General features: G+C 37.2%; 1 protein-coding gene across 1 annotated transcript in view; it reads right to left on the bottom strand.

The window, feature by feature from the left end:
- PREX2 (phosphatidylinositol-3,4,5-trisphosphate dependent Rac exchange factor 2) overlaps positions 1–13,423 on the bottom strand; it is a 291,402-nt gene that overhangs the window by 125,869 nt on the left and 152,110 nt on the right. The window contains exons 19-22 of the mRNA XM_047073746.1: positions 11,670–11,755; positions 8,418–8,554; positions 5,804–5,921; positions 1,308–1,492 (exon numbers count right to left, since the gene is read on the bottom strand). Coding sequence (XP_046929702.1) covers positions 1,308–1,492; positions 5,804–5,921; positions 8,418–8,554; positions 11,670–11,755 — 526 coding nt within the window. The remainder of the gene's footprint in view (positions 1–1,307; positions 1,493–5,803; positions 5,922–8,417; positions 8,555–11,669; positions 11,756–13,423) is intronic.

Raw genomic sequence — 13,423 nt, 5'->3', positions numbered from 1 at the left:
AAGTATTTTCAGTACTTATACAGTTGTCATATATAAAATAATCCATGTAACTTCGCAAATTTGAAATAGCTAGAAAATGGATAAAATAATGATAATAACCTGGGTCCAAACTTACATGGATTTTGATAATATAACATATTTGGACAGAGGTGGCATTTTGAACATACAGATGCTATATCGAAAGATACAGAGTGGTACAATGTCATCAGAATAACACAATTGTTTTGGAAGCTGACTTTCAGCATATAAAACAAAAAACATAAAATAAGTATTTTTGAAACAGTGCATTTGGATTTCTACATTATTTTCTGCCACTAAAATTTTAAAAAATACATACTATTAATGCTGAATCTATCTCAGCTACACAAACACACACACATAATGAAACAAGAAGTGACATGTGAATAAATAAAAGTAGTGAAGCTATATGTCATATTTCTTACTTGTAATACCTGAATCCTCACAAGGTGATATAAAAGCAGATGCAGGGGTGCCTTGGTGGCTCTTCATTTTGGCTCAGGTCACAATCTGACATTTGTGGGATTGAGCCCCATGTCAGGTTCTGCACTAACCTTAGTATTCATTCTCTCTCTTTCAAAATAAATAAACATTTAAATAAATAAATACAGATGAAATACTAAAACTCAGACCTGGGGAGTATCCAATAGGAATTTTATTTTTTCACCTGGTGAAAGGATCATGAAAAGCAAGCACAGGGCCATCTTTCACTAACCACATGTTTCATCCATTTGGATGAAAACTCTCTTACTCCCTATCTTGCTTTAGCCTAAAGACTAAGGGTGATATCCTTCCCAATTAAGAATCACATAAATGTCTGAAGATCTATTCATAAATGGATCACTGAGCTTTGTGAAATCATATGAAATAAACATGAGACTTGGAGAATTTGAAATTTCTTGTAATACATTTCATGACTTCAAATACTTTTCAGAGGATTATCTACATTTAAAAAAGCACCACCTGTCATGAAAACCATCTGAAAGGTATTCATGATACTGAATCAACAGATGTAGCAAACTTGCTAAATGTAGAGAAGCCTTTGCCAAATCAACTAACATTTGCCTGGGCAAGAGTCCCATCTAACATAACACTGTACTCCAAAAGAGATCAATAAAAAAAGAAGATTGTATGCATACTGAGTAATGGGGGGAAAACAGAAAAGAAAGTTGAATGAGCTGACAGCTGAAGCATACACAGCTGTTTACGTTTTGGGAAGTGGGGGTGGGGGAGAGTTTCAGTTACTTTATTTAGAACAAAATCCCTTGTTTTCCCAGGATCACTCATACCTTGGCAGTGAGGCTGAAGAAACCTTTGGGCTCAATCATCTTCTCCACCACATTGCACTTTATCCCGGCTGTGCTGTCATACTCATACACAACACCATATTCCAGGTGGACGTTATCCACAGTCAGGCTCACGTGCTCCTTCTTCCCGTCGATGATGGCCATGGTGTTAAACTTGTCAATCACCTCTGGAACAAGGACAGTTTTCATTCAGCAAATTCAGGAAGGGTTTTGTTAGTCTCTTCAAATAATTTGAGTGTCTCTGAATAATGTTTAAAGATTTCTTTAAAGAATGGATAAATCTAATATTGTTGTTAACATTTCTGAAACAAGAGCACTTAAAAAACATATGTTTGAATGATCCAAATCTCACCATTCCAACATGACTAGTCTTTGCACATCCATTTTGATCTATCAACCATATGTATGCCTATTTATACCAATATAAACATTATATATACAATTTTATAATTTTTATTAAAAGCATGCATGACTTAAAGTCAGGGTTCCTAAAACTGCCTCAAACATTGAACGAATACTTGTTCAGAAGAGGAAAAACTGCACAAAGCCATATGGAAGAAGCAGAAAGGAGATGCACTAATCATTTATTTCAGCAGACAGGATCCCTGAATTTTCCTGATACTGTTCATGATCTGAGTGGTTCCTTCCAGGAGTGGAGGGAACACAGCTTTCCCTAAGTTGACCACCCCCGTATGATCAGCACAGGGGATTATGTAACTATGCTGGTTGGAAGAAACTAACAGTACAATAAAAATGTCCAACGATACCTACCAATAATATAAATGGAAAGATATCATGAAACTTTAAGAGAGGATTCAAAGACTTCTGTGAAAAAAGTGCTGAAACAATAATTCAAGGTATTTGTCAAATGCAAACATAAATTTAATTGCTTCCATCCCTTTACCCTTGGCAAAGAAGCCACTGAATCCAACAATCTGTATCTGGTTTGTTTCACTGAGAGAACAGAAACAATAGGAGTCCTTATCAAAAGATCTTTCTCTTTCTCTAATAATGTTTTCACATTATTAGTTTGCCTCAGTACCATTAATGTTAGAATATAGTAAAAGTTACTTGAATCAAGAAAGCATTTTCAAAGGGACTATAGACCTTCTTTCTAAACTAGGACTTCAAATTTTTGCATGCATACAGATCCCATCTTGTCAAAATGGAGACTGTGATTCAGTAGATGGGTGGGAGTGGGATTCTGCATCTCTCCAGGTGCTGCTGCTGCTGCTGCTGCTGCTGCTGGTCTGTGAACCACACTGGATTAGGAAGGTCTACACAACATTTAAACTCAAAACAAGAAAACACATTTTAACCTGGCTTGGGCAAGTCCCTTAGGCTAAGGGTTAGGTTAAAATGAGGATATGACAAAAACACATTTTTGAGAGTTTCCTTTTTAATGCCTTTATGAGATACTCCATGTAAAACACTTAATAAAGTGCCAAAGTGTAGTAGCTATGACGTGTTAGTGACTATTATTACTTATATATTTCACATAATATCTATTTGGAGATTATGACTTAAGAAAGTGGCTTGAACATACAAGATTTTCAATAATTGGGACAAGGCACAGGCACATTAAAAAACAATACTACTGTAAGCAAATAAGGAGTGATGTGGGAAACAAAAGCAAATGAAATATTATACTTCCTTACTGTCTACAGCCTATTGACAAGTCCTTGGAATAGGCAGTGACCTTCCTCTGGCTCAGCTGCCTCAATGATGACACTTTGCTAAGGGCAAAGGGAATCTTAGCCTGACCCCCCACAGGATCCTGGAAGTCTACTTTAACATATAAAATTCCTTTGAGAAGGAACATACTTAAAGATCATAAAAGCCATTTATGAAAAGCCCACAGCTAACATCATCCTCAATGGGGAAAAACTGAGAGCTTTTTCCCTGAGATCAGGAGCACGACAGGGATGCCCACTCTCACCGCCGTTGTTTAACATAGTGTTGGAAGTTCTGACATCAGCAATCAGACAACAAAAGGAAATCAAAGGCATCAAAATTGGCAAAGATGAAGTTAAGCTTTCACTTTTTGCAGATGACATGATATTATACACGGAAAATCCGATAGACTCCACCAAAAGTCTGCTAGAACTGATACATGAATTCAGCAAAGTTGCAGGATACAAAATCAATGTACAGAAATCAGTTGCATTCTTATACACTAACAATGAAGCAACAGAAAGGCAAATAAAGAAACTGACCCCATTCACAATTGCACCAAGAAGCATAAAATACCTGGGAATAAATCTAACCAAAGATGTAAAAGATCTGTATGCTGAAAACTGTAGAAAGCTTATGAAGGAAATTGAAGAAGATATAAAGAAATGGAAAAACATTCCGTGCTCATGGATTGGAAGAATAAATACTGTCAAAATGTCAATACTACCCAAAGCTATCTAGACATTCAATGCAATCCCAATCAAAATTGCACCAGCATTCTTCTCGAAACTACAACAAGCAATCCTAAAATTCATCTGGAACCACAAAAGGCCCCAAATGGCCAAAGTACTTTTGAAGAAGACCAAAGCAGGAGCATCACAATCCCAGACTTTAGCCTCTACTACAAAGCTGTAATCATCAAAACAGCATGGTATTGGCACAAAAACAGACACATTGACCAATGGAATAGAATAGAAACCCCAGAACTAGACCCACAAACGTATGGCCAACTCATCTTTGACAAAGCAGGAAAGAACATCCAATGGAAAAAAGACAGTCTCTTTAACAAATGGTGCTGGGAGAACTGGACAGCAACATGCAGAAGATTGAAACTAGACCACTTTCTCACACCATTCACAAAAATAAACTCAAAGTGGATAAAGGACCTGAATGTGAGACAGGAAACCATCAAAACCCTAGAGGAGAAAGCAGGAAAAGACCTCTCTGACCTCAGCCGTAGCAATTTCTTACTTGACACATCCCCAAAGGCAAGGGAATTAAAAGCAAAAATGAACTACTGGGACCTTATGAAGGTAAAAAGCTTCTGCACAGCAAAGGAAACAACCAACAAAACTAAAAGGCAACCAACAGAATGGGAAAAGATATTTGCAAATGACATATCGGACAAAGGGCTAGTATCCAAAATCTATAAAGAGCTCACCAAATTCCACACCCGAAAAACAAATAACCCAGTGAAGAAATGGGCAGAAAACATGAATAGACACTTCTCTAAAGAAGACATCCAGATGGCCAACAGGCACATGAAAAGATGTTCAACGTCGCTCCTTATCAGGGAAATACAAATCAAAACCACACTCAGATATCACCTCACGCCAGTCAGAGTGGCCAAAATGAACAAATCAGGAGACTATAGATGCTGGAGAGGATGTGGAGAAACGGGAACCCTCTTGCACTGTTGGTGGGAATGCAAATTGGTGCAGCCGCTCTGGAAAACAGTGTGGAGGTTCCTCAAAAAATTAAAAATAGACCTACCCTATGACCCAGCAATAGCACTGCTAGGAATTTACCCAAGGGATACAGGAGTACTGATGCATAGGGGCACTTGTACCCCAATGTTTATAGCAGCACTCTCAACAATAGCCAAATTATGGAAAGAGCCTAAACGTCCATCAACTGATGAATGGATAAAGAAATTGTAGTTTATATACACAATGGAGTACTACATGGCAATGAGAAAGAATGAAATATGGCCCTTGTAGCAACATGGATGGAACCGGAGAGTGTTATGCTAAGTGAAATAAGCCATACAGAGAAAGATACCATATGTGTTCACTCTTACGTGGATCCTGAGAAACTTAACAGAAACCCATGGGGGAGGGGAAGGGGGAAAAAAAAAAAAGGAGGTTAGAGTGGGAGAGAGCCAAAGCATAAGAGACTCTTAAAAACTGAGAAGAAACTGAGGGTTGATGGGGGGGGTGAGAGGGAGGGGAGGATGGGTGATGGGTATTGAGGAGGGCACCTTTTGGGATGAGCACTGGGTGTTGTATGGAAACCAATTTGACAATAAATTTCATATATTGAAATAAATAAATAAATGAATAAATAAATAAATAAATAAGCTAAATAAATAAATAAATAAATAAATAAATTCCTTTGGAAGCTTCTTTTATCTTTACCCTCCTCCTGCCCAAGATACAGGTTAGCAATCATATTCCAAGCTTATGGCCCCACTGATATACGTCCGAAGGGTCTCATGACTGAATTTTTCCTGAATGGTAAATAAATGACCTTTTCCTAACAGCAGCTAGCCCCTCAAGGTCCTGGAAACCATGTTTCCAAAATACCTCAGAGATGTAAGCTATCCCTAAGCCCTTCCCAAACTGAAGGTATATATAATCACTCTTCACAGTCACAGTGCAGCTCTTTCTGTTCATGGGTCCTGTCTCCATGCTTTAGTAAAACCACCTTTTTACACTAAAGACGTCTCAAGAATTCTTTCTTGGCCATCAGTAGCGAATCCTGACACTTTAAACCATTATCAAGGAGGAAAAGAAGGAACCCACCTTCTACTTTGCAGTCAAATGCATCCCCTACTTCATCTCCTGGGGGTTTAGAGTTAGCCTTTTGAAGGTCTTCTTGAGCACTCTCAATGCTATTATAAACCCATTGTATGGAGTCTTGCTGGAATGAGGAGGGGAAAAGAAACCTTAGAAATATTAGTGCTTCTTAAAATGTATATCCATTTCATAAACCTGCTTTAGGAGGATTGACAATCTTACTTATTCTTCTAGTTTTTTTAAAGATAACCAAATTTGAAAGAGAAAGAAAATCAACATACGAGACTAATAAAAAGTCAATGGCAATTATATTGCTTAACAAACTAATTTTTTAGGATTGAAATTTTATCTTCCAAAGATGTTTCTGAGTTTTGTTTCAATTTATTTATTTTGAGAGAGGGAGCATGCAAGCAAGCGTGGGAGGGGCAGAGAGAGAGAGCAAGAGAATCCCAAGCAGGCTCCGTGCTGTCAGTGTGCAGGCTGACTCAAGACTTGAACCCACGAACTGTGAAACCATGACCTGAACCAAAATCAAGAGCTGGATGCTCAACTGACTGAGCCAAGCAAGCATCCCTTCCAAAGATGTTTGTAAATAAGATGTATTTCCCAAGTGTCTTACTTAAAATGCCTCAAGTATATCTTAAAGTAAAATTTAAATTCCATTTTTAAATAAATAAATGTTAGATGGACAGTTTTCTGAAGAATCAATCATTTATCAGGATATAAACCATTTAAATGCTCTCCTACCACCTATATTTTGATCCAATTAATGTTTTTTTGAATCAAACCAATAAGAAAGTTGAAAGAACATCTTTCACTTCATTGCGTTCCCAAATGATGTAACTATATTTTTACCCTTCCATATCATAACTCATCCTATTTTTAATTAAAATAGCATTTGCAGTCTTATCTAGATAAATGAGAGAGAGGAAATGGCTACCAAGTAAATGCTTTCAGCTTTCCATCACTTGAAAGTTTATTCCTTTCTTAGGTAAGATGATAAATTGAACTGCACTACTGAAGTGCACTACAATTTCCATTCTCCATTTTTGCATGTATTAACTTCACAACTGTGTTTAATTATTATATTGCTATACATCGTTACAATGCTAGTTAACATCTGATCATTCAAATACATCTTGGTAGCCTGTTGTGGTCCCTAAGGAACCACACACTCTGGTATCCACACCTTGGTGTAGCTCCTTCCCACACTGACCTGAGGCTTGGTCATGGGATCTGATTTTTCCAAGCATGATGTAAATACAGTTGATCGCTTATAATATCCCCTCTTGAAATCCAGACGCCATGCAGGAAGGACAATCTGCTAGACTGGAAAAGGGGGCCATGTGGAGGAGCTCTGGAGTGGAAGGCCATGAGGAGGGGAGGTGCAGAGCCCAGCTGTTCCATGCAAAACTTTGCTATATCAGTGCCTTCACAGGAGCCAACACTCAGTCACCCCGCAGAATCAAGAGAAATAATCACTGTTGTTTTAAGCCAATAAGTTTTGGAACAGCCTGTTTTGTGGCAATGGATATGGGATACAGCATGTTACTCACTGAGTGAATTTTTCTGTTTATTGCTTTTCTTAATCATGTTACTAACCAACTTCTCTCTAGGAAGACTGTCAAGGAAAATGAAAAGGAATGAAACTCAAATCAGTTTGGCTACTTGTTAAAATTCTGATTGAAGGGGAAAGGTTTGATAATTTCAGAAGTGTCTTTTTAAAAAATTCATTCAATGATATAGTTCAATAAATATTTGTTAAACTATTGCCAACCAGAATAACCTATGAATCTATGCGTGAATTCCAATTTGCTACGCTAGTTTGACCTTATTAACAAGCAAAATTGAGGAGCTCAGTTTCTTGTAGGTTCAGTATTTTATAGGCTGTCAGTCCTGGCCTATGAGAAAATAACCACTGCTCTTTCTGGTTTGGACAAAAGTCATATTCTCAAATCTGGAAGAGTACCTGACTGCGTATGGCAGAAAAAATACAAAGCCTCTCCTCTAAAGTTGCTTTTGCATTTAGTTGATTAATTTGAGAGAATTTTCTCTTATAGCCCAATATTCACTTGTACCTCATGGGATGAGCTTTGCTTATAAATTTGGATTCTAATTTTATTTTTCTACGGCACTTGAAATTTAATCAGAGGATAGTGGTTAGAATTTTAAGCAATGACAAGTACATTTTGGTATTTTCTTTAAAGAGCTAAATCCAGTAACTTAAATAAATATATACAAAACTCAATCACAGACCCTAAAAAAACCTTCACAGACACACAAGGACCATTACATATTCTAAAGTAATAGCAAGGGTCAAAAAAACAAATCAAACCTTTGGATTTCATTGTGATAAACATTTAGGTATCTGAAAACTCATATCATAATGCAAATGAAAACACCCCAGAGCACTTGTTAAACAGGTGATAATACTGAAACAATAAAATGCAATCATTTAAGCAGAATTGATCATGATTAATTATGCAGATAAAACAATCATCATGAGATTTACAATGATGTGCTTAAATGTGAACCTAAAAGTAGAAACCATCCTGTGTCCTCCCCTGGGCTTTCTCTGCAAGTTTGCAGCGAGACCCAGATAAGCCAAAGGGCAGCTTACCTTCACTGGTCTCCTGTATTTCCTGCAAGCTGTGACATGTGCAATGACACTGGCATGTGTCTCCTTGCTGACATTGATACCATTTACTTTGATAATACACTGTCCAGGGTGAAGACCAGCGGCTGCAGCCACAGTCCCTTCAAATAAAAATGAGAAAATGGCCAAAAAAATAACTTTAGGAATGAGATTCATTTTTATCACATATACAATATGGAAAGCCATTTTAAAACATAGTAAGAGATCTAGCTAGTATGTTCTTGATAAACTTGGTTCTGATAGTAATGCCTTCTCAAAATTTTTCTACTTTTAATCTGGCCATTCAAACAGTGACTAACAGAATATTCTCTCATACCCCTGAGAATTAGTTTGAAGGAATACTTTAGATATTTTTTCAAATTTTTTTAAGTTTACTTATTTATTTGAGAGGACAGAAACAGCATGAATGGGGGAAGGGCAGAGAGGGAGAGATAATCCCAAGCAGGCTCCGTGCTGCCAACGCAGAGCCCGATGCTCAAACTCATGAAACCGAGAGATCATGGCCAGAGCTGAAAGCAAGAGTTGGACGCTTAACCAACTGAACCACCCAGACACCCCTGAAGGGATATTTTAAAGTGACCTTTACAATGCTAATCAGTTATTTTCCCTTTCAAATGTCTCATCAGTCTTAATATTCTACATATACAAATATAAAAGCAAAATGAGAAAGCCAGAAATGTATGCCCTATTTACCTTTCTTTACTCTATAAAAATCTCTAAATATTAGAAAAGTATTCACTTTCATTTATTTTTCTCAGTAACATTTATTGCAAGGACATTTTTGAAATTTGTAATAGTTTATAAATTTCAGTCTTATTTCTTTTTATTTTTTTAAATTCAACTATAATTAACACATAGCATTATATTGGTTTCAGGTGTAAAATATAATTATTCATCAATTCTATATTCACTTTCATTTTTAAAAATGCGAACAGTTAAAAGAAATTCTTTAAAAAAATCAGCCAATTAGCAACTACCATTGACTGGCTTTGCTAAGTAAAATAAGCATTCAGGATATCTACAAAGGGTCAAGGAACCACAGAATTTGTGGAGAATAAAATTAATCAGGTAACATCAACTGTCCATTTATTTGCATAGATATAAACTTAAATATGGAAGTGGCATATTGCTCCAGTGAGTTAAAATTTTCAGAAACTTTCAATTATTATTATATGATGTTCTGAGCCGATCAACACTTATGCAGCACCATTAATAAATACAATGAATATAATTAATACAAATGATTACAAAATTTATGTTAGAAGAGCCTCTCTTTGTAAGCAATTTCTCCCATGAAGGAATTATTAAACATTTTAGAGAACATAATTTATATTCAAGAAGACAGTATGTATTTTTCTTCTCATTAACATTCACTCCCAGAAATACTAAGTGGTTTTTCTGGATTAAAGTAGGTCTTGGAGGGAAAAGAGACACTCCCCATTGAGAAAATAGCCTAAAAAAAGGCACTGAGTCGAGAAACAACCTGGACATTTGGGAGCATGTGAGCAGTTGGTATGAGCTTAAAATGGGAGTGTGGGTGAAGACTCTGGAGAGTCAAGAGGAGCCAGGTTTCTAAGTGCCTGCATACTTTATGTGAACACCTAACAGCCTCAACCTTACTATCTATGCACGAGGAAAAGCATTTGAGAATTTTAAGCAGAGAAGTGACATGACCCCCAGAACCAAGGACGAATCATTGGAATTTAAGTCAAAAATCAAAATCACAACAAGCATCTACTGCAATGTTCCAGGCTAGAACTAAAGTAGCATTTGTTACAAAAGGGGAGAATGAGATCACGTATTTGATGTCTCATGATGGAGTTCATGAAGAGGCTACAGTCCCTAGGATCACTCCTCTGCTTTTGGACTCAGTGCTGAGTAAATAGAGTCATTTCAATAAATGATACAGAAGGCAAAGCAAGTTCAGAGAATAGATGGAAAGTTCACTTGGAAATAATACTGAGTTGTAAGGTGCCAAAGGGGCATTTAGGCGAGAGTTTTAATCAATAATTAAATCTAGGGGTGCCTGGGTAGCTCAGTTGTTTAAGCATCTGGCTTCGGCTCAGGTCATGATCTCACCACCCCTGAGTTCGAGCCGGGTGTCAGACTCTGTGCTGATGGCTCAGAGTCCGGAGCCTGCTGTCTGATTCTGTGTCTTCCCCTTTTTCTGCTCCTCCCCTACTCGCGCTCTGTGTCTCTCTCTCTCTCTCAAAAATAAATAAACATTAAAAAGTAAGTAAGTAAAGAAATAAAGAAAGAAAGAAATCTAGACTATGGAACTCAGGAAAGAGATCTAAGCTGGAGATAGAGATTTAAAAATCTCCAGGAACAGGATCAATAAGATTTCTTACAGAGAACAAGAAGCTAGAGAAGAAAAGAGGGAGCCAACAGTTAAGCGGTTGACAGATGAAGGGAGCTGGCAGAGGAGAAAAATCTGACAAGTGCCAACTTAGAAATCAGGAGATGAACATTTTCAGCAAACAGGAGTAGTCAGTTTAAACAAATGCCACAGAAAAGCTCAATTAATATGAAGGTTATCAATGTCTACCGTACGTTCCAGTCAAGTCCATGATAACACTATAAGACAGACTGTGGAGACATGGGTGGAAGATGAGGAGAGATGTCTACAGCAATGGGCTAAAACTAAAATAGGAAGTGAAGAAGCACAGCTGAAAACACAGACTAGCACGTCAGGAAGTTAGGTCATGACAAAATAGAAGTTATTAGAGCATTATTCTAGGGCTGAGCTTATCAATCTTGGGTGTGCATACAAATCATCTGAGGGTATTGTTAAAATGTAGATTCTGACTCAGTATGTCCTGCGTGGGTCCTAAGATTCCACATTTCTTTTTTTTCTTTTTTAAAGTTTATTTATTTATTTTGACGGGGGTGGGGGGGTGAGGCAGAGAGAGAGGGAGAGAAAGAATCCCACACAGACACGCTGCCAGTGTGGAGCCCGACACAGGGCTTGAACCCACAGATTATGAGATCATGATCAAAGCCAAAACCAAGAGTTGGATACTCAATTGGTGCCCCGATTTTTAAGAGTTTTTTTTTAATATTGTTTTAGGAACATATTACCATTGAGCTAATCAAGTAAAAATATGATTGAGAAACTTCATAACAACATGAGCATGCACGTTTTGAATATATTTTTGTTTAGCAAGCAATATCCATACATTCTAAAAAGCTGTTTTTACAGGATGGATTTCTCACCTCTTCCTACTGCATGTACAACCGATGGGCCATATCCTCGGATCTGGAATCCAAGTCCCTCAGCTGAATCTGGGATCTTCACTGTCCTAAAATCAATCAGAAAACAAGGTGAGAAGACTTTCACATGCCACACAATTGGTTAAAACAATAGTGTCCATTCCTTTATTCATTCTTTCAATAAATATGTATTGAAGGTCTACTGTGTAAAAGACACTGACTGGGCTAGAAACCAGGAGACAAAAAGGGTGCATGCTCTCACAAAGGCACACAGCAGCCAAGCACGAAAGACTTCCTCAACTGAGCACAGTCATTTGCATGGTGGTGAATAAGGAACAGGCTCTAGGGTCAGACAAAACTAGCTCTGAATCCTCATTTAAGTCACTAGATAGTTGAATAACTTGCATGAACGCCTTCACTTCTCCGAGCCTGAGTTTCCACAAAAAGATGATGGTAAAACTTACTTTGCAGGGTGTCAGTGGAGATTAAAAGAGAAATCTTTGTTAACTGCCCTGCACCATGCTATGAACTAGTAGTCACTTCAATAAAATGGAAGCTTCTCTCCTTAGTTTACTGTTATAAAGAAGACAGTGCACTGTGACACTTCTTTGTTAAAAGTAATAAAAGAAACACAGAATTAATACATTTCTACCCGTTGGGAACTTCATCAAAGAACAACAACAAAAAGCTAGTTAAAAAGATGTGTCAAACATTACACCAAAATAATTTAAGAATGTGATTAACTTTAGCATTTACTCAGTGAAATTTTGAAAGAAAAGTACATCAAAAGGAGAACCTGAATAACAAAAGAAATATTTTCAACGAATCCCCACGGAAAAGAAGATGAAGGAAAGGAGAAGAGGAGTAAACTGTTAGGACAACCAGTGAGGGATATCCAGTTTGGTACTAAGAAGTGAGCTACTCCACAGAAGGAAGCCAGAGATCAGAGAGCAACAATGAAAAGCAGAGAACATGAGATAAGGCAGAACATCATAACAATAAAAATGAGTATCGTAAATTGCAGTCCAGAGCAAAGACAAATGAACACAATGCAATAAATTTTGATGGATAGCCCTTATGCCCAAGAAGTAAAATTGTTTTCCAAAAGATGATGAATTAATCATGCAATAAATGTCGGCAGCCCTTCAAGGGCACGTTAGACATAGTCTGAAGTTACATACAGTGGAACTTACTTAGAGCTTATAAAATAGCCACTGGAGCAGTTTGGGCAACACTGTGTCTAGAACACTAGAGAAAGCCACAAACGTACAGCATTTACACCTCATGGCAGAGCCTGGTACTGCTATCTGAAATATAACCTAGGCAGGCACACCAGCATCGGTGATAGAAATGTGAACTGTCTATTCTAGGAAAACTTGAAAGTATTATTATGAATTAGATTATATACTAAGAAGTGATCTGTGCATTGCTGGAGTATAGGTCAAAGAACTGATTTGTCCTTTATCCTTAATTATATACTTTTTGGTGTAAAAGGCTCTATGCACTTCCCTTGAATAGCACTTTGTTACTAGTATCTTTCAAGAAAAAAAAAGACACATGAAAATGGAAGATAACTAAGGAAAAGAAAAAGGAATAAATACATTTTCTAAGTGTGAAACAAAAACATAGAAGTAGCCCATGCTTTTATATATTATGAATGAGATTTCACTTTTGCTGAAATGACCTAGAGCTTTCAGGCCATGGTAAGTTATTATTGCTTTTGGATTGTGAGGAATTCATAACAGTCTCTCAGTTCT

This window comes from Lynx rufus, unplaced genomic scaffold (genome assembly GCF_022079265.1).
Source record: "Lynx rufus isolate CCGP_SWC_20201006 ecotype Redwood Valley unplaced genomic scaffold, mLynRuf1.p SCAF_12, whole genome shotgun sequence".
Lineage (NCBI taxonomy): Eukaryota > Metazoa > Chordata > Mammalia > Carnivora > Felidae > Lynx > Lynx rufus.
The sequence above is the reverse complement of the archived record's forward strand: the minus strand, read 5'-3'. Positions and strand labels throughout refer to the sequence as shown.